General features: G+C 37.6%; 1 protein-coding gene across 1 annotated transcript in view; it reads left to right on the top strand.

Moving 5' to 3' along the window:
• Positions 1-5,134: 5,134 nt before the first annotated feature.
• The window catches only part of DNAJC15 (DnaJ heat shock protein family (Hsp40) member C15), a gene marked incomplete at its 3' end in the record, with an annotated part of 41,206 nt that continues 18,752 nt past the window's right edge, over positions 5,135-27,588 (top strand). The window contains exons 1-3 of the mRNA XM_084234634.1: positions 5,135-5,597; positions 23,728-23,779; positions 25,876-25,949. Of these exons, the coding sequence (XP_084090760.1) occupies positions 5,493-5,597; positions 23,728-23,779; positions 25,876-25,949 (231 nt within the window). The 5' untranslated portion in view covers positions 5,135-5,492. The remainder of the gene's footprint in view (positions 5,598-23,727; positions 23,780-25,875; positions 25,950-27,588) is intronic.

The following is a 27,588-nucleotide window of genomic DNA, read 5'->3' as shown; positions in this document are numbered from 1 at the left end:
CTCTTTTAGGCCTTAATTTTTCCTATTAACATATGTGAACACATTGTGAAGCTTTCTGGACTACCACCTCCCTAGTCCAGTAAGCAAAAGAGCAAAATGGCTCACTTTTTGTACCTGTATAAACTAAATTCAAACTTTCATTTGCTAGAACAGTTCTGAAAGAAGAAAATATATTGAATTGCTTCCTAGGTTTGAATCCTCACATTTATTTAATAAACTCAGTCATGCTAACCCCAATTTATATAAGTCAACACAGCTGTTAAACATAGACACAACAAACCAAAATGTAATCAATTCGTGCTGATCCCACCAAAACCTAATACTCAAAAAGCTGCCAATTTCAACCTCATCCAAAAGTGTCATTTTTAAACAATCTGGAGTTTCCTGGTCAGTATTAATAAAGAAATATACACCAGACATTCCTGCCTTCTCCTAAGGTGAGATTGTATTCAAAATTACCTTTCTTTTTTCTTTTTCTTTTTTTTTTTTTTTGTTAATGACCTTGTTTCACCCTCTTTCTGACTTTAAAAATATTTAACTCCTTGCAGAGCCTTTCTACTGCAATACAGGATACTTGATTCATGAATCATTTAACAAAACTAGATCTTTAAATTCATTCAGATGAATTTTTTAAACACACCCTTACCCTTCTTTCCCCAATGAAATACCACAAAGACACACATAGTATGAACTGAGTATATTTGCAAGGCAAGGCCATTTATTTGGCTCAGGTCCTCTGATTCAGAACTGCTTCAGATTTCTTCCACATTGATAATCTATATCCTCTGTGATTCCTATTTGGGGTTTATTTTATATGAAGTGGAAACAAGGCACTTTAAAAGTAAACTGAGTGTAAAAGTAAACAGTGTAAAAGCAAACTCAATTTTTATGATTCTCTTCCTATGCCCACCATTTGACAGCTGTTTTGGTAACTTGCTTTTATCAAATCTATACAAAGCATTTAATTTCATTTTCATGAAAACAGCTCTCTACCCCCCACATACACTTACAGTTCATCAATATGTAATATCTAATTAAATTTTATCAAAGAGAAAACAATCATTTGGGGATCAAATACAACTGTGGGTGATGGCAGTGTCAGGGAGAAAAAAATACAAGGAAACAAATAGGAGAAAGAGGTAACATAAAGAAAATAGTAACTAACGCTTTTGCATAACTTACTTGATATTGTAGGAGTATAGGGGAAAGTCTCACAGTTTTCTGGGTTTATCCAGTCTTGCAAATAATCAACATCAGACAGATTGACAAAAGATAAAAACAAAACAAGTTTAGTAATGACATGTATACCTCCTGTATACATGGGAGAAACCCAGTAAGACTGAATAACTCACCCATGTGGGTCAGTTACCACTGTAAATATCTTCAGGTTGAGATGAAGGACATTGCAGGTGTGAGGTCAGCCATAAGGCATAGCAAGCTAGGGCTTGGCATTTATGCATATTTAAGTTCAGTCTTCTCTATTAGTAAGAGTGAAAGTGATTAGGTTTCCTATAAGTGAGGAAGATGCCCTTACAAAGGGAGATTTTTTTTTTTTTAATATAGGTAAATGTCTCACAAAACAGTAACCTCTACCTAGCCTTCACAGTCCTTCCTATGAAATAATTCTTACAGCAAAAAGAAATATCTATTGGAAATGGCAGATTTTGTTTCCCAACAATATCAAGCACTCCTCTAAGACATTTGCAGAAGTCAACTCATTTCATCCTCAAAAGGGAGGTGCTATTATTATCCCCCACTTTACTGGTAAGAAAATTGGGGCATACGTAGGTTGTTTTTGGCAAGAATCTTTTTAAACAACAAATATTTAAAATACATTTTTTTACTGAGACGTTTCTAAGCTGTATTACCAGTGTCTGCTTTTCTTTTACAAAGTCTATTGAACATAATGTAATCTGTCTTATGAGGTGTCATAACTGATAAAAATAGGCTGATGAAAATTTAATGTGGCTTTCCCTTTGGGTTTCACAAAAAATACTCTTTCTTTGTTCTCAGGGAAGCCAGAGAAGTGTGTTTAGTGAAGTCAGGGAGAGGACTAAATTGCTCATTTCCATCCTTTCTTTGCTGCTGTGCGGACTTCAGCAAAGAACACAATGCTAAAAAATGAGTAGTTTTTATAGAAGATTTTTAAACTGGCTATTGAAGAAGGAGTAGATGCCTGAGGCAATAGTGGGCCTGGGGGTCAAGTCTGCAGGCAATCAGGGAACTACTCTTAATAGATTGGGGTTTGAACTGAGGTCCAAAGCTGCTGAGCCCATCTTCCCCCCACCTTGCTATGCGCTCCCCTTGGCCCTGTGGGTTCTTCTTTCTCCCCCTTTCCTGACCTCAGATGCCCTAAGCTGCTTCCATAGTCTTTCTTTTTTTTAAATCCTTACAACTTCCCTGATAAACGGATTGTTACTTCCCTTCCACAAATAAGCAAGACTTGGATAGATTTATGGAAATACTACAGGACATGTCTTAGGAAAAAAAAAAAAAGAACATAAGTACTCAGATTTTTCTCCATTTTCCTTGTCCAGTTGTCTTTATATGGCTGATCAAGGCATGTGCTCATGTTCTGGCATGTATTATCATCCTGCCTCAGTGATATCTTCCCTAATAAATTGTGACTTCCTTCAGAACTTAACTGCTTATTACACCTGCTAATAATGTCAACTTAATAAAAGTTAACAGCCCCTCAAAAATTTAATACAGCAAAGGAAAAAGAAGCTTTCTCTTCTTGTATGCTGCTTTTGCAATGGGTATAAAGGGGAAAAGAGCTGCCAAGTTGGCTTCATTTGTTGGTTTTGTTCCCAAAAGGGAAAGGTTTAAAAATTGTTAAAATGGGTCTTTCTATATCCATGTCAACAGAACACCCTTTATGGGGAGTAAGATTTATTTACTAACTTTGAAGCTTCTTTGTAATTTCATGTTAAACATGCAGAGCCATTTGTTTGAGAGAGAGGGAAGTAAGCAAATTCGCTCTTCTATGGCTGGAAGAATTGTGGCATTAAAAACAAACATGAATAGTAGTAGTGTTAGGGGGAAAGGGCATCCTGAGCTAATTCCATACAGGCTTTGTGGACTCCACCCCCACTCCAGACCAAAGCCATCAGGACACTGGAAATGGCAAATCCCATTACCAATGGGAGGGCTGCTGGGACCTGAAAGCAGAGTTAAACAGCCAGGTTTGGTGTAAAACCAGGCACATGGGCTTTGGGTGGCTCTCTTGGCCTCACAGCTCTTGGCTCTTGCCAGCTCTCAGCATGCCATTGGGAATTCTAGGTCGGCAGAATGGGTAGGACACATCTAAGACCTTATCTCCCTCTTTTCTCTCTGAGTTGTACAGTTCCTCATTCCCCTTCCCTTGTAAATAAACCTTTTTATTAACATTTTGTGTGCACCTGCAGTTGAGTATTAAATAAGTCCCTTTTAAGCATACAGGTGAGGACCCACAGTCAGGTAACCCGTTTCATAGCAGGGTTGCCCTGTAACAGTTGTGAAGCTGCTGTGCGCTGTTAATTTAGCCTTTGAAGCACCACAGGTTCTTGTCCCACAATCCAATGACCCAGGAAACACACTGTGGGAGTTGGGCCTTGGGCCTGCTAATATGGAATAAACAAAAACCCCTCTGCTTCCCTGGGGACTTTGCCTGAATTCTGAGCCACCCTTGGCTTTAAACCAACAAGTAGATCCCAGCCCCAATAAGATGTGGTACATATACACAATGGAATATTACTTAGCAATCAAAAAAGATAAACTCATGTAATTTGCAGCAACATGGATGTGTAACAGGGTGGTCCCCAGGAAAGGGGGAGGTTCCAGGTTCCCTGCCCCACCCAAGGGAGGGTGGAGCTGAGCAGGAAGAGAAGAAGCTGCAAAGGAGACTGAGGAAGGAAGGAAGCAGGATGCAGAGCCAGAAGGAGACCTGGAGGAGGCACATGGAATGGAGAGATATGTGAAGAAACTGTGCTTGCCTTTTGGTCGTGGACTGGGTGACACAGATGTGGGTGAGACCCGTGGGGAGGTGACAATGGCAGCTCTTATCTTGATTTTGATTTTGCTCTTTTCCTTCCGGGCTTGTCTGGTTGTTTCTGACCCTTTTCTGTGGGTCCCCACTGGAAGATGCTTTAGACTTGGGGCAGACTTTGGGCCCTTGCTCTGGGCCGATCCCATATGGATGGACTTTTACCCACAAGGGGACGGGTAACTTTGGGTGCTTGATTTAGAAACTAGATTCTTTGCCTTTCCTGTATTGTTTCCTAGTTTTATTAAAGCTTCTTCCCATTAAAGTCTCATGTTTTGTGTTGATGCGGCGGATGGAAGAACCTGTAACAGGGTGGTCCCCAGGAAAGGGGGAAGTTCCAGGTTCCCTGCCCCACCCAAGGGAGGGTGGAGCTGAGCAGGAAGAGGAGAAGCTGAAGAAGAGACTGAGGAAGGAAGCAGGATGGATCCAGTCCGGAGACCTGGAGGAGGCGCATGGAGCCTAGAGACACGTGAAGAAACTGCGCTTGTCTTTTGGTCGTGGATGGGGTGACACAGATGTGGGTGAGACCCGTGGGGAGGTGACAATGGCAGCTTTTATCTTGATGTTGATTTTGCTCTTTTCCTTCTGGGCTTGTTTGGTTGTTTCTGACTCTTTTCTGTGGGTCCCCACTGGAAGGTGCTTTAGACTTGTGGCAGGCTTTGGGGCCTTGCTCTGGGCCAATCCCATATGGATGGACTTTTACCCACGAGGGGACGGGTAACTTTGGGTGCTTCATTTAGAAACTGGACTCTTTGCCTTACCTGTATTGTTTCCTAGTTTTATTAAAGATCCTTCCCATTAAAGTCTCATATGTTTTGTGTTGATGCGGCGGATGGCAGAACCCATTTAGAATGGGCAGGTTTGCGGGGCTTGGGCTGCCCCTCTCCCTGTCCTATAACAAACCCATTTAGAATAGGCAGGTTGCGGGGTTTGGGCTGCCCCTCTCCCTGCCCTGTAACAGATGGAGCTGGAAGGGATCATGCTCAGCAAAACAAGCCAGGAACGAAAAAGAAAAATACCAGATGGTCTCACTCATAGCAGGAATTTAGAAAACCTAAATAAGGGACCAGGAAAAAGACTTATTATAATAAAGTAAAAAATCAAAATCAACAAGCAACTATAAACCAGAGACACACGATGGGGTTTGGTGTGGGGGAGGGATTAGGGTCAGGATGGGGGGGTGAGGGTTGTGTGGGGACTATAACCAGGATGGGAAGGCATACATTGCGCAAAAATGAAAAATGATGTAAAAAATATACAAAATAAAAACAAATAAATTAAAAAAAAAAAAGCAAACCAACCAACCAATCAAAAAAAGAATGAGACCACCGGGGCCCTGCCTTTTTACATCACCAGGCATGGAAGTCTTGGCCTAAGTCCGCGAACGAGCCCGCCCTAACTAGTTTGTCCCAGCGGCCGACCCGTAGGCGGCGCCGGGCGCACCGCGTCTCCCCTCGGCCGCATTGCCATGGCGGCCCGTGGTGGCGTCGCTCCCGCCGCTGACGGGCTGCGCTACGCCGAGTACTCGCCGCCGTCGACCAAACGACCTGACGCAGACATTGACCACGGTCTGGTGAGTCCCGCCAGCGGCTTCCGCACCTCGCCGGCTCTTAGCTGCCTCGACCCTGGGAATCCCTTGCCACTTCCCGCCTCAGCCCTCTGTGCCCGGGTGCTCTGGGCGTTCCTGCACCGTCTTTCTTCCCCTGTTCGTGCGTTCGGCGGAACGTCGCTCCTGGCCAAGCGTTTATAACTAGGCGTGTTCGGAGAGTCTGTTCCTCAGGGAGCTTCCAGTCTGGTCGAAGAGAGACCAGGAAAAACAGGCAGTTGCAGATACCGTGTGATAAGGCTGCGTTTATTCTATCTACTTCAGGGGAGGAGCCCCCAGTCGGGTCTTGGGGGAGTTGGGGGTGAGCTCAGGGAAACTTTATAGAGAAAGCGATAGTTAAAAACTTGGGTCTGAAAAATGAGTAGCAGCTCATGAAAAGGGGAGGGCAAAATGTTTCAGGCAAACTGGGTGAGGAAAATCGGGCCCTTTTGGAAACAGCAAGGGTTTCATTCAGACGGACATGTCGAACCAGGGAAGAAAGTATCCCAACAGAAACCTAATGCGAGCCACGTGTATTTTTTAAGGTTTTGGTAGTTCTATTAAAAAAGGAGAGAAGAAATTAAGTGGGCTTAATTTTGACTGTATGTATTTAACACAATATGCCCACAATTAGACGGCAGCATTTAGTTGATGTAAAAGTTAGTGAGCTAGTTTACATCTTTTTTTTTTGGTACTAAGTCTTTAGAACACGGTATTTTATATATTAACAGCACACTTCAGTTGGACTGGTCACATATCAAGTGCTCAGCAGAGGTATGTTGTCAGTGACTGTCTTAATGGTCAGTGCAGTCCCCAGCGATGAAGGGGAAGTAGGAAAAAACCAAGCCTGTGGTAATCCAGGTGAAAGAGTTGGGGTATTCTGAAGGAGTTGGGTGGTACCAACTCTTTGGTGATTTTTAAGTAGAGAAGTGACGGCTTGGGCCATTGTATGATTTTTTTCTCTGGCTATATATAGGAAAAATGGATTAGATGGATAAAGTCTGGAAAGGTGAGATTGAGCCTTTTATCACTCCAAATTCCATGCTTCTTCAGCCCACAGTCATATATCATGCTTTTAGATAACACTTTTATTGCCCATGTCATTTTTTTACTAGTCGTATATTGTCTAGTGGTATTTTATGTTGACCTGTCATTCTCCAGTGTTTTTCTTAGTCTCTTGAGAGCAGTGATTAGGTATTTACTTCCAGTGAGCAGGCAATTTGTGACTCAGTCTGATACACTTGTGGAGCAAACAGTTTGATGGGCTAGCCTCGATAGGTTTCAAAAAGCAAATATTTTCATACTACAGACATTTCTTGAGAACTGCTATGTGTCAGGTGCCATTGAAGGACCTTGGGATGCCTAAGTAACACGGTCTGTAGTGAACTTCGATTCATACAAACTTTGATACCACAATTTTCTGAGGAAGGAATTTTTAATTTTCAGTTAAGAAATGGAGAAACTCAGAAAGTGATAAGTAACTTGTCCAGGCATATTCTCCAAATAAGAGGCAGATTAGGATTCTAGTTTCCACTGTCTTGATGGCTACTTGGAAAGGTTTTCTGAATGGATTATATAGTCTGTGATATGGGCCTGATAAGATATTAGGTTGGGAAGAAGGAATCTATTTATGGAAAGTCACAGAAATCTCAGTACTGAACTGACTGCCAAGCATTTGGGAGCTCTGTTGTGTTTTGAAGATGTAAATAAAAATGACCAATATTATTTCTATCTATAGATACTTTTGCTTGGAAGAGTAAGTGTATAGAATCCAAGTTAGCAGTTAGGAGACTTCTTTATTAGTTTAGGTATATGATGTTTAAAGTGTAAGCCAGTCCCACACTCTTTAGTCCACTGTTTCCCTCTAACAAATACTTTGTCAAGTCTATAATATCTTGAAATGAGAGTTAGAGGCAGTAAAATCTACTCATTAACTAATTTTTAAAAATCCCAATGTAATGCTGTTATTGAAATAGAGAAGTAAAATAAGTATTTTATTAGAAAATAGCATACTATTTAAATATATTAATGCTTAGACTCTTGCCTACATTAGAAGACTTTATGAAGTAAGCAATTGCCGACTTACTGCACTAATGCCAACAATCTCAGTGAATGTGACAATTATAATAACAGACAGATTTCAGATGTATTATACTGGCAATTCAAATACCAGGAGGGCCAAGTCACCAACCAAACTGATTTTTCTCAAATTGTGAGTAATTTTGGTAAAAATCTGAACAAAGTAGAATCTAATTTACAGCATAGTTACATTTCTAGAAAATTCATTCTATACTAAAACATGAAATACTTTTATATATATAATAAAGTTCTAGATGAAGATGAACTGGCTTTTTACCTTAATGACCAGTGGATTCTTCTAAAATCTTGAGGGAGGCAGTCAGTTCCTTATTGTGCATGGTTGTCTCCTTGGTTTTATTTATTTATTTATTTTGTGGGACCCTTACCAGCAGCCAGGGAACGAACCTGCGCTGCAGAGGCTGCAGGCAGCCCCACAGCGCAGCGCTCAACCCCTGCACCACCGGGGAAGGCCCTCCTTGGTTTTAATACTGACATCTAGGATCAATCGTCCCCTCCCGCCAACTATTTTCTCTCCTAAATTCTGATAACCAAAAAAGTTATACATTTCAAAGTGTCCTTTAAGTCCTATTTTCCTTCAGTTGGGAATCATTGATCCAGGCCATGACTAGTGAAGAGGTAACAGAAAAGAGTTGATAATTTGGGGAACTGAAAGTGATGGGAAACTGACTGAGGGTTTTAGGAAAAGAATAAATGAGCTAAATGTGGGACATACTCGACAATCTCATTGAAAATAGGAGAAAATAAAATGTTTGCCAACAAGGTAAAACATTTTCATGCCATTTTTTTAATGCAACTTATTTTAAAGTTTTTAAAATATCTTATCTGCTGCTGTAAATTAAATAACTCTTCTCAGGTAAGCCCTTTGGGGATCAAGAATTGATGTTCATTAGCCTATTTAGGTTAAAAAAGTAAAAATGTAGGCAAAAATATCAGTGTGGTGCCTTGAATAAAGTGTCATTTATTTTTTATGTACTTATTTGTACTTATGCACAAATAATTGTTTAATACTCAGAGATCATGGCAAAGCTTTGTGTTAGAAAAGCTGGTTTTCATAGAAAAGTACAAAATAAAGTAAATGTTTCTTTTAAAGTTAAAACAGGTTATTACCAATTTTTAAAGTTTGAAAGAAACTTAGTTATATGAAGTAGTAGCCTTTTAGTTTTCAGGACTTTCCTGAAAAGTGTAACTCCTAATGTTAGTAGGATAGTGTAACATGTAAGAAAATTAGCTACACATCCAATATAGTAAAACTGATTCATAAAAGCTAAAACCTATCAACTATGTATCAGTGTTTTATAAAAATAGATCACAATCACTATTTTTCATTTTTTTTTATTTAAAACATGTTTTAACATATCTGAAACTCTTCTTTGAAATTTCACATGGATTATATATATATCCACATATTTAAGTTTGATTCTCTCCTTACTATACTTTTTTTTTTTAAAGATTTATTTATGCATATTAGAACTGGGGTACAAGCCAGAGGTGCAGGGCATGAGAGAATACACTAGAGACAGAGACAGAGTGGGGAACAGAACAGGTGGATCTACTGAAATACACTGCTGAGGGGAGCAGCGGGCGAGACACCAGAGGTCTGCTGTGCCCTGTGGGCCCGCTCCTTGGCTGGCCAGGGATCGAACTCGTGCTGTAGAGGCCGCAGATAGCTTCATAGTGCTGAGACTTAAAGCCCTGCGCCACCAAGGAGGCCCTTCTTATTCTTCTTTATATCATAAGAGGAAGCTAAAATTTAAGCTCCACGGATAGGAAATTGTAAAAATAAATGAAATTCCTAAATATATTGAGTTGGTGATATGCAAGCAAACAGTTAAGGAGGCTGTGAACTAATATTTAGTGAATGTCTGCTATGTACCAGACTCTGTGATTATGTTTTCTCAATTCTCATAATAACCCTGTGAAATTATTATATTACTTTTCACCATTTTACATATAAGAAAACTGAGGATCAAAAAGTTAATTAACTGTTCTCTCTCATATAAATTATAAGTGGCTGGCCTAGGATATAAAACCAGTTTTCACTCAAAAATTTTTGACTTCTTTACTGTGCTTTATTGTTGCTTCATCATTTGAAATCAGAAATTAATGAAAAGCAACTTCAAGAAATGATATACAATCTTGGGTTTTGTGGTAATTTTCAGTCTGCAGATGCTTCAAGATATGTTTAAAAGTTCTTAAACAGCGAAGCAGAGTTCATTTCATTTCACCTTAACTCAAAAAGGAAGAAAAGAATATTGTGTTATGAAATTTAAGCTGTAAGCATTACCACTCTCAGAAATTGCTGCCTTAAAATAAAATAGACTATTGTAAGGGAGTAAAAGTAGTTTTCAGAAATTGGAGTGATTGCTCAAGAAGAATGATAAACAAATCTATAAAATACTGCAAGTAAGACGTACATCAGATGTAAGCCAAAAGAGATTTTAGGTCAACTTGCCAGGGACTCCAAAGTCATTATATAAAAGCTTCTGAGTACATAATAGGGAGGAGGCTGGCTAGAGAAGTAGAGAGATGAGTTTTATGATCAGAGGGCAAAATTAAGTGCAAGGATAAAAGGGGAATACCAAAGATTAGGTGTATTTGTTTTTATTAAAGAATGGAAATCAAAGCCAGTGGTGGTCATTGTATAAAAGTACAAAATCTCCAAAATATTGCGCGACTTCTGCTTGCATCCTTCAGAACAATTAGAGATGGAAATTTTTAGAGATACCAAATACATGAATTGAGTGTGTGATTGATTGTGTAGGGGAAAAAGAGGTAGGAAGGGTCATTTGAAGATAGACTAAAATAATTTAGAACTTAATTCAAGGATAGTTTAGAACTCTTAATTCAGAAAGTCATTAGACAATAAGGAAGTCAGTACAATAATGAGTTTTGTTAAAAGGGGTAGTCTCTGGGTGAAGTCTCCTTGCAAATTTTAGAAAACAACTAAGGGTACTCCTTAAACTTGAAAGAGGTAAATTTAGGACCTGTGAATTAAATAGCAGTGATCAACAAGTTATAGAAACTAACTCCTAGATCTAACTAATATTGGAATGCTACAAGACAGCTTTGAGAACAGATACTTTTGAAGCTTCAGACCAAAGAACAAGTCTCAAAGTTTTACTTTTACACTTGACATGTCCAGCATCAAGAACTAAAACAAGGATGCAGTGCCTTCTGTACTTCTTAGATTCTAACAAATATTTTTTAAACTTTGAGTTCATTTTTCTGGCTTAATTTTCTAAGTAGAATATGACTTTGATAAGAATCTTGTCACTTTTTTTGAAAGATTTATTTATTTATGCATACAGTTACTGGGGTACAGGCCCGAGGTGTGGTGGGTGAGAGGATTCACCAGAGACAGAGTGGAGAGCAGAACAGGTGGATCTACTGCAATGCACTGCTGAGGGGAGCTGCGGGTGAGATTGAATTCATGCCGCAGTGACTATGGATAGCTTCACAGTGCTGCATCTCAACCCCTTGCGCCACCAGGGAGGCCCAGAATCTTGCCATTTTTTTGACCTTTCTGCTTTCCTTGTTATCTTGAGATAATTATATGTTGTTAAATAGTTGGTAGTTGGCCTTATATTTTACAAATTGTCTCATCTAATTTGTAGTTAAAATATTGTTCAGATAACTGGTATGTTAACATCCTACATAGATGACATTTTAGGGATGATTCCTTTCCCTTTTCCCCAACGTGTCTATACTGTTGCACTGAGTTAAGGGCAGAACTTGAATCATATTTCAGGTTTCCCAGTTTCTAACCTTTGTTCTCTCCCTGTACTTTACCTTTAACCTCCTTGGTCTAGCCTGGACCCTTTCCTTCATTTTTTTCTGAACTCTTCTCAGAGTTTTTTTTATGACCCAGAGCAAAGTACTGGGCCAGCTGGCCATGTACCAGCTATCCACACATCAGGCTATCCCATCAATTATAATAATTTTTATTTAGCCCATAGTAAGTTCTGGGAATACAAAGGTAAATAAAGCCAACTTCTGGCTGTCTAGAGGCTCTTGGTTTAGTAAGGAACACAAACTGTGAAGGTGTGGTCTGGGCTTACTACGAAGAAATTACTGGGAGGTGGACAGGTGGAGGATATTGAATATGGAAAAGGGCAGCACTGGCTTTGATTTCTTTCATATTTGGAAGTTGACTTGATCCTATTGCCCTTCTAGAATAAGTTCCAGTTTTCTTGTCTATTTAATAGCTGAAAAAACATATATACCAGATACCCTTCTATGTGAGAGAGAAAAATCAGTCATCTTTAAGGGCTATGTGAGAGTCATCTGAGAATAGCGACGGATGTGACTCAGGTACCAAGTTTCCATCACTGAGAGCCAGAAATAGAGAAGGGAGAGCTTATTTTGAGAAAAAAAAATATGGTGGTCTAGACAAAGGTAGGGACCAGTTCACGGGGAAAATTTGTAAGGTACAAATTTCTTGTTGGTCTCTGATATTTGCTGAGATCCTCTTTCAGCCTTTCACTTCCATTACTACCTACTAGCACTGATTTTACTAAATCTTTAAGAAAATATAAAAATGGAACCTTCTTTGTTCAGGTTAAACCTAATATTAAAGTGAAAGTGTTATGCATTTTTAAAAATTTAAGTTCCACAATTATAATTTTGTGCATTTAGAAGAATATATTAGTGTAGACTTGCTTCCAATTGACTGAATGGATGTGCTAACATTAGCAAAATCTGTACACTAATTATTCTCAGCACATTGAGAATTATCTGAGTGTAATTATATAAAGCAGTGCATCTTAATGCCCCTACACAGTGATGTAGTAACATAAGAAAGGAATTAGATTGATATTGGTTGGAACTTTCGATCAGACACTAATGTGAGCAAAGAAAGATGCCTACTTTAATTTTTAAAAAATATTTTATTTATTTATACATACAAGAACTGGGGTACAGGCCAGAGTTGTGGGGGGTGAGAGGGTTCACCAGAGACAGAGCGAAAGAGCAGGCAGATCGACTGAAATACACTGAGGGGAGCAGCAGATGAGTTAGGAGAGGTCTGCTGCGCCATGTGGGTTGCTCCCTGGCCGGGAATCGAACTCCTGCTGCAATGGCTGTGGCGAGCTACATAGGTTGCGTCTTAACCCCTTGCATCACCACGGACGCCCGGAAAGATGCCTACTTTTTTAGGAGAAAGTAGAGAGAAGGTTCGCATAAGCGGGTCACCAAATAACTGCAAAATCATACTTAGAAAATATTATTTTTAAGAAATCATTATAGTTAAAGTTTGGGGCATTTTTTTGTAAATTATGTTAGAGTGTAGAGAAGTACTCATTTGGTGTCAGCCTAAGATTTTTGTGTCTTTTAATGTTTGACGTTTGATTTCTTTTATTGTTGTGCTTTGATTTTATTTGCCCTTTTACTTAATTCTAGTCTTGCTATAAAAATTAATACTTGCCTGTGGTTTAAAATTAAGTGACTTTGAAATGGAGCAAATGCAGATATAGTTAGTTTTGCCTCTTCTTTTTAATTTGAAGTTTTTACTCGAATTGGTATTTTGAGACAAGTACAGTATTTGTTTTTGGCAGTGAAACAGTAGTGGTGAGGACCAGGTAAGTTAATGTGGATTGGTCCAATTTAGATACAAACATTTGTGAAATTCATGTCAGCTTGGAGATTACAGGGAAGGATGATTGTGTAAAAATTTCCTTCCTGAAGTCATCACATCCGACACTTTTTCTAGAATACAAATTCTCCTCCTGTTTTTTAATCTGTGGGTGAAGTACCTGTCCCACATCTGCTGATTTGCCAGTCTTTCTTGTTTCCTCTCTTTTCTTCTCCCTTCCACTTTATGTGGTTTACATTCAGAGAACTCTCTTTGTAGAAATTGAGCCAAATAATAAGGCAGCAAAAAATACCAAGGTCAGCAGAAAGTGACTTGCTTGAGATTAACCCCTGAGAAATAAGCAAAAAAAAAAGAAAAGAACTTTGTGAGACAACTTGCTCATTTTTTTTTCTATTAGTAGGTGAGACTCTTACCACTCATTGTTATGAATTCACATACTGTTTTTTGAGTTCTATCATCCTCAGCATGGCATGTTTTTAGAAAAAGTATAAAAGAGAGCTTATGACAACCCCTTACTCTCTTCCCACTCCTCCTGTAGTCTTTCTCAGCAAAAGTCAGTTCTACTCTTCCCATTGTAAAAGGCAATAGTAATAATATTCTTTTTATTCTTTCTAGCTTTATTGAGGTTTTAATTGACAAAATTGTGTATATTTAAGGTGTGCAATATTCGAGTACGTTGTGAAATGACTGCCACAGTGTGTGGCTAGGGAGGAAAAGATCACTTAAGAGCTATGCTGTAAGCAAACTTCAGGTATAAATTTTTCATCTCATAACTGAAAGTTGGGCTAACATCACCTGTTTCTCTTACCTCCCGCTCCTGGCAACTATAATTCTATTCTCCACGTCTGTGAGTTTGACTTTTAGATTCCAGTGTAAGAATATACAGTATTTGTCTTTCTCTGTTTTATTTAACTTTACATTATGACCTTCAGGTTCATCCATGATGTTGTAAATAAAGAATTTTTAGGGGTGTGTGTACACCACATTTTCTTTATCCATTTATTCATTGGTGGACACTGATTCTTCTCTTCCTCTCATACATTACATTCAGTCTCTCAACAGATCTTGTTGGCTTAATCTTCAGAATATATTCCACTTTTCCCCATCTGCATCACTAATCACTTTGGTCCAAGCTAACATTACCTTTCCCTAGATTATTTTAATAGGCTTCATACTCATCTCCATTCCTCTGGTTTTGACATGTCTATTCTCAACATGACAACTAGGGATCATTTTAGAATTCTAAGTAAGATAATATTAGGTCTCTGCTCAAAACAATCATGTCTCATATCACTCAGAAAAGCTAAAGTCCTTATTTTGATCCCTAAACCCTGACCTGATCTGCTGCTCAATGATCCTGCTTCCTGGTCCCGTGCTCTTTCTCCCCGCTTCACTTTCTGCTTTATGCATACTGAACTCCTGAGTATTCAGGCACACCAGGCACACCCTTACAGTTTCTTGTTTCATCTGCCCACAGCGCTTTCTTTAGATATTGGCATTACTTCCCTTTTTTTGTTTTTTTTTCCTTTGCAAAAGTCACCTTTTCAGTGAAGCTGTCCCTGCTTTCTATGTAAATTTGCTATTCACCATACAAACACACACGTACTTCTTTACTTGCTCTGTTTTCATCCATCGTACACACTCTTTTGTATATTTTTCTTACTTACAATGTTTATTGTGTTTCTCATGCTAAATGTAGCTTTGTGAGGATCAGGATTTTGTCTAATACATTCCCCAGGAATTAGAATTATGACTGGCACATAGTAGGCACTATTTGTTGAAATCAGTCAACCAATTAAAGATGGGAGATATCCTCCAAATGGGATTAGTCCACATGACTGCTTGATAAGTTGGTAGTTTACTTTTCTTTATGTTTGTTTAACAAATCAGTTGTTCCTTCATGTTTTCCTATGTGAATCTGTGGATTATCTTTGTTTCATTTTCGTAATAAAATTTGTCTGACTGAAGTCCTTCTCATCGTTTTCTTTGTCTTCCATGAAAATTTTGGATTTATTTTTCTGATCCAAAATATTTCAAGGCATGATTATGTGTTTCTTAATTAAGTTTGGCTGTCACTGTCCATTATATTTTCCTACTTCAAAACATAATCCCTGCCACTAGCAGACACCAATACAGTATATAAGTAATAGAAGTTACAAGAAGCATCTCAGTAGTGGAGAAGATCCTGAAGATCATTTTCTTCCCATTATATAAACTTTTTGAAAATACACTGTTTACCAGGTACTTTGCTAGATTTTAGAGAAATAAAGAGATAAAAAGTCCCTACTTCCAGAAGCTTGTTTTAGGAGGGACTTGAAATAGGTCATTATTAACTAATGTGCCATGTATTATAGATCTGCTAAGTACTGTGTGGGATTGGAGAATTTTACTTGAGTGAGACGGTGGGTTTGGGAAAACTTTACTGACACAGCTATTTGTTGAGGAATTACTAGGAATTTCACAGGAAAACTGAGCAGACACTAGTAAGAGTAGAGATGAAGGAGTAAAAATAAAGATGTGTGAGGTGAAGAAAGAGCCTCCATAGAGTACCTGCCATGTTTCCATGCAGTGCTGGTTTATTTTTCATAATCTTATCTCTTAAATCATGAGCATCATATGATGAATGTATCCACATTACCCTTTTATAGATGAGGAAATGAGTCCAGAGCGATCAGCTTAGAATCACAACTGGTAGATAATGAGTTAGAATTGGAGCTCAGGCCTGATTAACTTTGAAACCCATAGACGTTCCATAGTATCCACCTCATGCACACAGAGATGAAAGGGTGGCTTTTGAAGGAGTTCATGCTTGCTGCATGGATGGCAAACATTACAACTTAGGGAGAAAAGTAGAGGTTTAGAATAGTAAAGGCAAAGAGGAAGTGAGGTAGAAAAGCAATTATGGATGAGGAAGATGATGACTCTGAGCACAGTTGAAGACCTGGTAGACAGATTAGAAACCATAATTTTGTAATGATGCTATTTAGTGTGGACATAAGAATTTTTACTTCACATTACAGTCTAGGAAAAGGATTCTCTATGATAACTCTCACCATCTTGATACCAGTAAGTGATTTCACTGAGAGTTTATCATTTGTTAATTTTTATAGTGCTATTATGCATATTCCTGGAAAATTTTATATAAAAAATATTCATGCAATTTTTTAGGGTCACAGGGAATTTAGCAAAAACAATGCTTTTTGGTATTTTTGACAAATATAGTGTAAAGTCATAAATTTTTTAAAGATAATTATCATTGGTCAATATCACATAAATTTATGTTCATGCATATCATCTGACTATGATGAGATTGTTAAAAATGGAATTTTCATATTTTGTGTAAATAGAACGTTTTCTCTTTTCCTTTGATAGACCATTCCCCCCAACACCAATCCAGACCAGTTGTAAAACTATTTTTAAGTGACTTGTAACAGATTTGCTTCTCAGGCATATATATGTGCAGATTTATGGAAAGATGATCTTTTTCTTACTAATTTTTATATTGTATATATACATACATATTAATATATATGTGTAAATATATAGATTTATATATGTATATATAAATATGTATTTATCTCTAAGAATTTATTTAGATCTTTTACAGATCATTCACTGTCCTATGTGTGTGACACCCATGGCAGCTTTAGCTTAGGCTAGGTTCCAAGTGGTATATACATACATACCTTTCTTTTAAAAATCACTGCCTGATTTATTTTCAACACACATTCTAATTTTGCTAAGTCAGAAAAATCATGGCATTTCTCTAGTTCTGTAAGATCACAGATATACCATAATGTCAATTTAGTCATTTAAAGGATTTTAAACATTTAGCCTGGTTACTACCTAGTTGGTAGAAAATGACTGTACTTAATGGTACTAATACTATGCCTGATTCATCGTTTTGCGTTTTAAATTGTCTTTTCAATGTCATTTTGTTATTCTATTACTGGCAATTTAGTTTTAAAGGATAATAATTTAAAAAAAACTTACAAAAAATAAAAAAATTGAAGTACATCTTTGTGCTGCCTAGCATCAAATATGGTGTTGCAATCATAAAAGAAATAAAATAGATCCTCTTAGCCTGAGGATACAATATTAAAGTTTAAGTAAATGTGAATAACATAGTGATACAGCATATGTGAAATTATTTCCGATCACAGTAAAATAGAAAAGACATTGATGGAATTCTCTGATATTTACAGTTATGTCAAATGCATCATGTCAAATGCATCATGGATGATTTTAAAGCCCCAGTTATTTCACTTCAAATTAAGGTCAAATGGTCAAATAAAGGTATGGTCTGAAGTTCTTACTCAGTTTTCAGATAGACTCTCTTTGCATTTCTATTTTCTATATTTGCAATTAGATAGTTTCTTTTCCCCACTTGGGTCATTCTCATATGCGGATGGTTGGGGAAGTTATTGTCTTAACCCCCTAGATCTATAAATTTGTGCCTGGAAAGAGACACTGGTGAATTTTTTAGTGAATGAATAAAAGTTAGGTAGAGGCAGATAAATATTTCTTCTCTAGAAAAAAATTGCATTCTGGAACTGTTTAAGTATTATGGTATGTACTTATATCTAAGAGTCTTAGTATTTCTATAGAAAACCTTATGAGGATCTTTATTTTTATTTCAGAATGGAAAATTTGTTGTATAGGATATTTGTATTGTAGCCATGCTTAAAAAGTAGAAGTTATTTTAACATCATATTATTTTAAAAAACATTTAAAAAGGTAAATCAAAGTTAACCCCCTTCCAACAAGGAATTTTAATTCTAGTAATGGTGTTTGATTAGCTATAGTATACTTCATCCTCTCAGTGTGGATAAGATTTGGTTGCACAAATTTTGGTCATTTATTGAACATCCTTATGTGCTCTAGTGATTACTTAATTTGGGTTTGTTTTTAACGATTAGAAAGCCTTTTGTGTTTATTTTTAAGTTAGTCTTTAGAAATATGTTAATTATGGCATTCTTTTTCTTACTGTGTTGAATGAAAATTGAAGTGTATCTGGCAAATCTTCTGAGGTGTTCTAGGAGCTCAGAGGTGAATGAGGCACCCTCTTTGACTTCAGTGGACTTGCTTGCTTATGTAGTTGTTTGTTTAATTTATATCAGGATTTCTTAGGTTGGATCCATAGATTTTGTCGGATTTTTAAAAGACTCTCAATATCTCGGAAAGTTAAATGAAACAGAACACTAAACTATAATTTAGTGTAATATTGTAATAAGAATGAAAATAAAGATCTGTGGGAGATCAGCATAATTATTGGAGGCCCCAGATCCTACATAGGACTGAGGATGTAAGCCTGAGTCCAGGCTCGTTCCAGGCAACATCTCTAGTACAAAAATAGTGGCTGGTGTATAGTAATGTTTCTTTCAGTGAGGGTCCTGGTAGTGACAAATGATGATTATTTGCAAAGCTTTAGTCATGGTTTCAAGTATCCAAAAAGGGATAATGAAGCACCTAGGGCCCAGCAACAGTTGGAAACTCTTATCCATGCAGGCAAGAGGGCAAGAGGTTGAAAATTACGTTTCGGAATCCAGTGAAAGTTATAGGCATGGAAAAGGAGTCACTCAATAGGAGCTTGGGCCAAAAAGGAAATATAGCAGGGAATAAATTGTACTGTTATTTCTGCCTTCTTCCACGCTGCTTTTCTGCTGATGCTCCCCGTTGGGAAAGGCAGTATCCTGTGCTCGGTCTTTTAACTCTGCTGTCACAGAATGGACCTTGGCTTTGGAACACTTGCTTACTGGGAGATGAGTAAGCCCGCCCTCACAGCTCCTGCTCTCCTTACCTTCTCTGTGGGACCATCTTCGCCTGTTTCTATGCTCACTGAGTACTCCTTTATTCTGCTCAACCACATGGAATGACTCTCAGACCTGCCCCCTACTTTTAGTGGTGCAAACTTAGAGGTTGGTTATAGAGGGGAAGGGTTTTGTCTGCAGCAGCACAAAATGTGTGCTCTGAACCAATTCCCCTTTGTTCACTGACTACTGAGGACACCCTGATACACACAGTTGGAGCTGATCTTACTCTTCTCTGTGTGAGTAAAATATGTTCTACTCCATGCTTGACTCTGAGGAGTTTGGGCAATTTTGATACCCACATGCAGTAGGTAGACGTGTTTAGGGAATGGTCCCCGGAGTTGACAACCTGAGCATGGTGTTCTATACTATACTTCCTCTCACTGGCAAAACCTAACCAGAAACTGGCCAGAAGTGAGGGGACAGAACATGACACAGAAGGGTAGAAAATGGATCAAGAGGAACAGCCAGACAATAATTAGCAGAATGCTCAATACTTATTTTTTTAATTACATTGAATTTTGTTGTTAAACACAAGTTAGCCTTACATGTTATTATTGTGAAAAATTGGTTTAACGTTTCTGGTATGAATGCCTTGAAATGAAAATCTCTTTGGAATTGTAGCGGCAACTATTGGTGTCTTACATTTTGAATAATTAAAATAGTAAAAATCTTATAATTTATAAAAATGTGAAATTATAATAATTCCACTTGTTAAAACTTTTTATTTTTTAAATATGCATTACTCAAAATGTGGAATTTAGATTACTTAATATGGGGAAGACCAGTTTATTTTCTATGGCCTGTCTGAAAAATCACTACTGTGAATCTTTTATTTACAGATTTAAGGATTGTAGAACCTTATTCATACTTCTATTATACCATTATTTTTAACCACATCTAGCTATTTTTATTGATAATATTTTTTTAAAGATTTATTTATTTTTATACAAGAAACGGGGTACAGGCCAGATGTGCGGGAGGATAAGAGGATTCATGCCAGGGACCAGCTTCCGGCAAAATGTCGTGTCAGGGGTTCCTGAAAGGATGAGACGGCCTCGGCGACCTGTAAGGGGCTGAAACTTAAGGGCTAAGGGGAAGGGGATGAGGTAGTATGAGGAGACACTGACACTAGGTGAGGTGCAAGTATCTTCTGCGGAGAGACTCAGCAGGTCTTTATTTATTTATTTTTAGTAAGCAGAAAAAAAAATACATTGTCATGTGTAAAGCAGAAACAATTAGTGTATTTTATTCCCATGGACTACTGGCTCCTACGGGTCCCAGCTAGACGGTAGCCTTCAAGGTTAATAGATAAAAAAACAGACCTAACACTAAAACTTATTTTTTCAGCTAGACCATTATCTAAGACAGTGGATAGTCGCCAGTGCATCCCTATCAGCTAAAGCCTAAGCATCAAAAGACTATTTTATTCACATGGCCTTCAGTCAGAGACCAGCTGCTACTCAGCTAATCAGAACTTTTTCTACCTACAAACTTTTTAACACAGTTAACTTCATTTAAAAACTTTCCTAAGAAACTTCTAAATAGAAAGGAAACTTCTAAAAAACAAAAGAAGGATTTACTATAATTGTTATGCTGGATTGCTTGTCAGATATGTACAATAAATTATCTCCCATTGTTAATTGGGCCGAATTGTGTAGTAACTAATTTCTAAACAGGTAATTTTCTGTGCCAATTGCTTGCAGTCTGCTGATACATATAATTTATAGCCTAGTGTACTTTTTGGGAAATTTTGTCTCTCTTTATGACCAAGAACAAAAAATGAAGGAATGTTTGATCTTCAGCCCCACGGTGTGAGGCCCTTTACCTTCGCTGTTTGCCAGTGTCTTATCTGGCTGGGGCATCAAGGCCTCCTGCAGCAGATTCACCAGAGACAGCTGGGAACAGAACAGGCAGACTGACCGAAATACACAGCTGAGGGGAGCAGTGGGCAAGACAGGAGAGGTCTGCCCCGCCATGTGGGTATCTCTGCAGCTGGCGGGGATTGATTCGGCGCTGCAGAGGCTGCGGACAGCTTCACAGCACTGTGCTCAACTGCCTGCACCACCGGGGAGGCCCTTTATTGATAATATTGTTTTAGATACTTTACATAACTTACTGCAGTTTGTTCTCACAGTAACTCCAGGAGTTAATAGATACTATTGGTTAGTACTTGGCATGGTAGTCAACAGAATGAATTTCAGAATGACCAGAAAGCTTTATGTTCTGATATTAATATTTCTACACCATTATGACTTTGTTGTTATAATTGGTATCCCATAGTTACTCTTCTCATATTTGTTAGCCATTTAGATTTTTTCTTATGAAGTCCCTGACCCAGTCTTTTGCCTGGTTTTTGTTATTATTTTCTTCTTTTGGGTTGTCTGTCTTACTATTAGTTTGCAGGAAATCTATAGGTATTTTTGGATCTTTGTTAATTGTTAGCTTTTACAGATTGCTTTTCCCATTCTTGTGGCAGATTCAAGTTGCAATTTCAAGAGTAGATCAGATCTCGATAGACAAAGATAATATTGCTAGTCAATAGAGAGAATAAGCAAGATTATAAGGCACAAAAACCAACTCACATGAAATCGTTGACTTGCTTGGTTGGACGGAAGGTCCTTAAAATGAACTAATAAAAGATAAACTTAAAATTCGTAGCACCAGGGAGGCTCTAGAAAATGTCAGAAACAGGGCCTCCCCGGTGGTGCAGTGGTTGAGCGCTGGGCTACGAAGCTGCCAGCAGCCTCTGCAGCGCCAGTTTGATCCCCAGCCACCAGGCGAGGGTCCCACATCGCGCGCAGACCTCTCCGGCCGCCTGCTGCTCCCCTCAGCAGTGTACTTCGTCAGTCTGCCTGTTCTGCTCCCCGCTCTGGCTCTGGTGAATTCTCTCACACTCCCACGCTTCTTACGGTACCCCGGTGCTTGTATAAATAAATAAATAAATCTTAAAAAAAAAAAGAAAATGTCAGAAACGTACCTCAATAATTGAGACTAGACAAACTGAAGGAAACCTTGAAGACTGTTTTACCTTTGTGGCTAGCTAGGTGTAGGCTTTTTGCCTTTTCTGCCAGGGAATGAATCTTCCTTTACTTAAATTGTCTGCCCTTGTGTCACTCCTGCTGAGAAGGTGAATTTTGGAGTTGGAAGTGAGGAGGAGCCTATATGGACTTGCTTCATCTTATCTGTGAAGAACTCTAGAATTCTAAGACAGACTTACAGGATAGTAAGCCATAAAATACCTTCATATAACTACCTTACTGACTTGATGTTTCTTTTTCTTTTCTTTTTTTAAACTTAGACGTTCTTTATTACCAAACTTATGCAGGGTTAATCCTAAACCAGTTAACAGCAAATGGTATCTCTAATAGGTTCTAGGATGGAGCAGCAGACCTAATAAAAAATGGCCTCTTAAAAAAAGGGATTGATATATGTATGCATATACACACATACACATACATACATATCATATATATAAGCATTTTTTTAAAAAAGTAAAATTCTCCAGTGTTGAGGAAAACGTATATACTAAAGTGATTTCAGTTTATTAAAAAACACCATTTGGCAGTCTATGCTGCCTTTATTTAAAAACCCAACTCAGGATAAACCCAGGAGAAAACCATCTTCTCTTTTAAAAAAAAAATTCCTCCTGGGCCTCCCTGGTTGCACAAGGAGTTAAGATGCAACCTACGAAGCTATTCGCAGCCACTACAGCACAGGTTCGATCCCTGGCCAGGGAACAACCCACATAGCACAACAGGGCTCTCCTGACTTGCCCGCTGCTCCCTTCAGTAGTGTATTTCAGTCAATCCACCTGTTCTGTTACCCGCTCTATCTCTGGTGAATCATCTCACCTCACACACCTCTGGCCTGTATCCCAGCTCTTGTTTGCTTAAATAAATAAATCTTTAAAGAAAAAAAATTCCTCTTTCTTCTCCTTCTTGTTCAACTTCCACTACTTATTCCTAGAAACACCCATGGAATAACAGTGTAACAACAGCCAGCAGTCCCCTTTCAGTCTCTTCCCATCCATCCTTGAATACTCATGCCAAGAATTGATTATTATTTAGGAATGTTCACCTCTTCTACTATCAGGGCATTGATTGTAATTTCAGGGCTAGATATCTGGGAACTTGTAAAAAACCATCCTTACTCTTTCTTTCTTCAGTGAGGCTCCTGCAAGCTCTGTGAAAGACCAAGGTGGGCAGTGAAAATAACCCAACCAGAAGACCAGGGGCCCTTTCTAAATAAAGACACCCAACATCTTATAACCTAAGTCTAACCTACTAGGTAAAAATGAGTAGCTGCAGGCACCAAACTATTGACATACCAGAAGGTGCTCCTTTCTCCCCACTTTTGCTATTATGCAGGTAACAGAGGGGAGGAAGAGAGAATGAATTCAAATATATGGAAATTAAATTATTATCTTCATTGAAAATTATCTATTGTATAGTGTTCAGCAGATAAAATCTCAGACTTTGCAGGTTTTTTCAAGTTCTGTTCACAGCAAAGCTTGAAGAAAATGTAGTATTTAACATAACTGTTCTCATTATTAGGAATGATATACTTTTAAAACCTAGTGTGTAATACTAAGTGATAATCATTTTTTCCTCCATAGGCAAGAAGTTTGATAGCTGTAGGACTGGGTGTTGCAGCGCTTGCATTTGCAGGTAAGATAAATAAAGGATAAACATTAATAAATTTTACAAGAGCAATATTACCAAATAGCTCCTATAGTGATTTGTAAGCAGACTCTTAGTATCCTAAGGTGTTTGGCTTTAGGACATTATCTAGTCTCATTCTTTCCACCATTTATAGTCACTGAACATTTGTCAGCAAAATCTAGATAAACTTTGTAGTGAAAAAAATTAATAATATAAAAGCTAGGAAAACTAGCCCCATAATAGTCAATCTGCCTGTTTGGTTTTTTTTTTTTTTTTTTTTTTTTTTTTTTTTTTTTTTTGGTAGTATGATCAATAGTGTACTATAAAAAAAAATCTTTAATATGAAGCAATGTAGGTGATATGGGGTTCCTTCATTCTCCCATATTTATTTTTCTTGCAGGTAAGGTCACATATTTCCTGCTATGTCAGTTCTTTCTGATCAGCACAGTTGGTCCCTGTGGTGTACTTGTTGCTTCATTTTTTTCTTTTACAGCCAGAATCACCTTTTTTTTTTTAAATCTTGGGGTACAGGCCAGAGATTCAGGGAGTGAGAGGATTCACTGGAGACAGAGCGGGGAACATAATAGGCAGACTGATAGAAATACATTGCTGAGGGGAGCAGCAGGCGGGTGAGACAGGAGAGGTCTGTTTTGCCATGTGGGTTGCTCCCTGGCAGGCCAGGGATTGAACTCTTGCTGTAGAGTTTGCGGATTGCTTCATAGTGGGGTACTTAACCCAGTGCGTCACCAGGGAGGCCCCAAAATCACCTTTTAAGGAAGAATAGTTATAAAGACTTAAAGCACAATTGTTCCCTTCTAGTCATTTATTTACAGTTTTAACTGGCATAGCTGTTCTTTAATTAAATTATCTAAAAGCATTTCCTTATTGATAAATATTTATAGTTTTTGTCTTAGTATTTGTGTCTCTAAATAGATAGCTTCTTCTAAAATATCTATGTACTTGTACTTTTTGTAGAAATCTTGATTCACAAGATAAAGTTATGATGGGATATTGAATTAAAGTTCAGCGTGTCATATAATGGTTTCGGACTTTTGGGACAAGGGACTAGTATTAGTTGACACACATTCGGATTAGGGTACATAAGGTGAATTAGCTAGATAATTTATTCTTGTTCTGTGCTCTCAAAACAATTTCAGACCTGTTTTATATCAATTTGTAGATTATTAGGATGCCTAAGAAAGGAAAGTCTAAATAAAATAAGTTCAGAAAAGTAGTCATCCTCAGTGAGAAATTGGTAATAAACTTACTTGGTAAATATTTCTACATAATTGTTTTTTTATTTTAGAATTAACTTTATAAAAATCATGCCTCTGTTGTATAGATTTTATTTTTTTTTAAAGATTTTTTTATGCATACAAGAGCTGGGGTATAGGCCAGAGGTGTGGGGAATAAGAGGATTCACCAGAGACAGAGTGGGGAACAGAACAGGCATATTGACTGAAATACACTGCTGAGGGGAGCAGCGGGCAAGTCAGGAGAGGTCTGCTGCGCCATGTGGGTAGCTCCCTGGCCCTGGCCGGCCAGGGGATCGAACTCGTGCTTCAGTGGCTGTAGACAGCTTCATAGGTTGCGTCTTAACCTCTTGAGCCACCAGGGAGGCCCTGTTGTATAGATTTTAAGTAGTGTTTGTTTTCTGTTGTTTCAAAGTGATCATCATTGAAAAGTAATACAAATAATCATTTTAGATACATGAATATCTTTATACATAAGGGATGTTATTAACAGTTTCTTGTGGAAAGAGTACTAGAATATTATTTTTTGTGACCAGTAATGTTGTATAAATTAAGGTACTATAAACATGAACACTGACATTTTGGAATTTTATAATCATGTTCTAGAACTTGATAAATTTAATAGCCATGGTAATGATGTTAAAATGAAATTCTTGTCCATTTGATAAATTAGAAGTTTGAAAAAATACAACTTTCTGGTAAATTTTGAAGTGGTTATTAAAACAATGTGTATATATGTGATATGTGTAAAGAAAATATCTAAATTACCATAAATACCAAGGTAAGCACCTATGGGTATTGACTTTGGTTATAGAAAATATATTTGCTTTCATTCCTGTTACTTTTTAGGTCGCTATGCATTTCAGATTTGGAAACCTCTAGAACAAGTAATCACAGAAACTGCAAAGAAGATTTCAACTCCTGTAAGTTAAAGATGCCTTTAGTAAAAAAGTTCAATTTGATTGTTTTATGCCATATTTGATAGTAATTTATAAAATGTCTCAGATTGTCCAGTGTTTGTAGAAATTTACTTCCTTCATTATATTATCTTGGAGTTATTCTAATTTACTGATTTTATGTCTTTAAAGTTTCTTGGTCATTTTTTTAATGCCATCTAATTCCTGTTTTTAACATATAATTGTTATATTTCTTTTAACAGTATTACATCAAGTCTGATGTAGTTTATTTTCCTTGCATAATTAATAGTCATTTATTCATCTAGTGATAGTCCCTGTATAAGGAACTGATACAGGTCCCTGACTTGATGAGCTACATAAGCATTTATTTCATCTTACAATTTGAAAGTAGGTCCCTTGTACCATAATACCTGTGCATTCCAAATATAGAATAATAAGATTCCAAACCTGAAATCCTGGAGGGCTTACATATTTACCTACTATACATTATAGGGACTCTGCTGAGCTAAAAGAAGAATGAATGATAGCAGCTACCTAGAAAACCTCAGTGTGGTGAACTGGTTTGTGACTACTTTAGACATTGCAAAGAAACTCACTGAAGCAGTGCAGCAGAAATATTGACTTCTGGGAAATAGAAGCAGATCAGGAATAGATCAAGTTGACTTGCAGCAATTTGAGAATGAATGACTTGTTTTAGCAAAGGCATTACAGACTTGAGAGGCTTAGTTAGCTGTGAACAATGACTACACTTTCAAAGGATGACAAACTGACAAATAATTAAACTGAGGTTCAAAAGAATAGCAAGTGATTTTGCAGACCTCAAGGTGCATGTCTGTGAATAGAGGAATCTTCTGTTTATTTTCTGTTTCTCTATTTTATTTGGCTAACGTACGGATAGCTGTTTAGCATTCATTCAGTAGATATTCCTTATGCACATGCTGCATGTCAGACAACAATGTGGGAGTGGGAATGTAGTGTCATGGATGATTATATATGTGTACATGCATTTTAGTGGAGGCAACTGAAAAATGACTAAGTAAGATAAATACTATTTAGAAAATAGGGCAAGCGAAAACAGAATGTAATCTGTTAGATTGATCAAGGAGACCTCTCAGAAAAAATGAGGGAGCAGGCTCTGTGAATATCTGAAAGAGTTTTATGGGCACTTGGAACTCCGCAAAGATCCAGAGGTAATAATGAGTTTAGCAGCAAGAATAACTCCAATGGAGAATTTGAGGGAGTCCTGGTAGGTTGCTCCTAGATCATAAAAGACCTATGATAAAAATTGCAAATACTACAGTAAGTATGATGGAGCTTCTTTGAAACATTTTGAGCATGAGGGCAATATGATTTGCATTTTAGATATCACACTGCCTGCTACATAGAGTTTAAAGTAGGATGAGCCAGAGTAGAAACAAACCAGCTAAGAGAGTATTGAGACAGTCTAGATAATAGATAACAGTTGTTTGAAATTGAGTAATAGGAATGGAAATACTGACATAGTTTTTTAAGTGAGGCTATGTATGTCTTTCCATATGTTTATAAATAATAAGTAGAGAGAGAATTTCAGAAATCATTTCTCTTCTGGTAGGGTATGTTATATAGATATATTTATATCATATGTAGATATATTTATGCCATAAAT

Source organism: Talpa europaea (genome assembly GCF_964194135.1).
Source record: "Talpa europaea genome assembly, chromosome: 6".
Lineage (NCBI taxonomy): Eukaryota > Metazoa > Chordata > Mammalia > Eulipotyphla > Talpidae > Talpa > Talpa europaea.
This window is presented reverse-complemented; position numbering and strand designations above follow the sequence as displayed.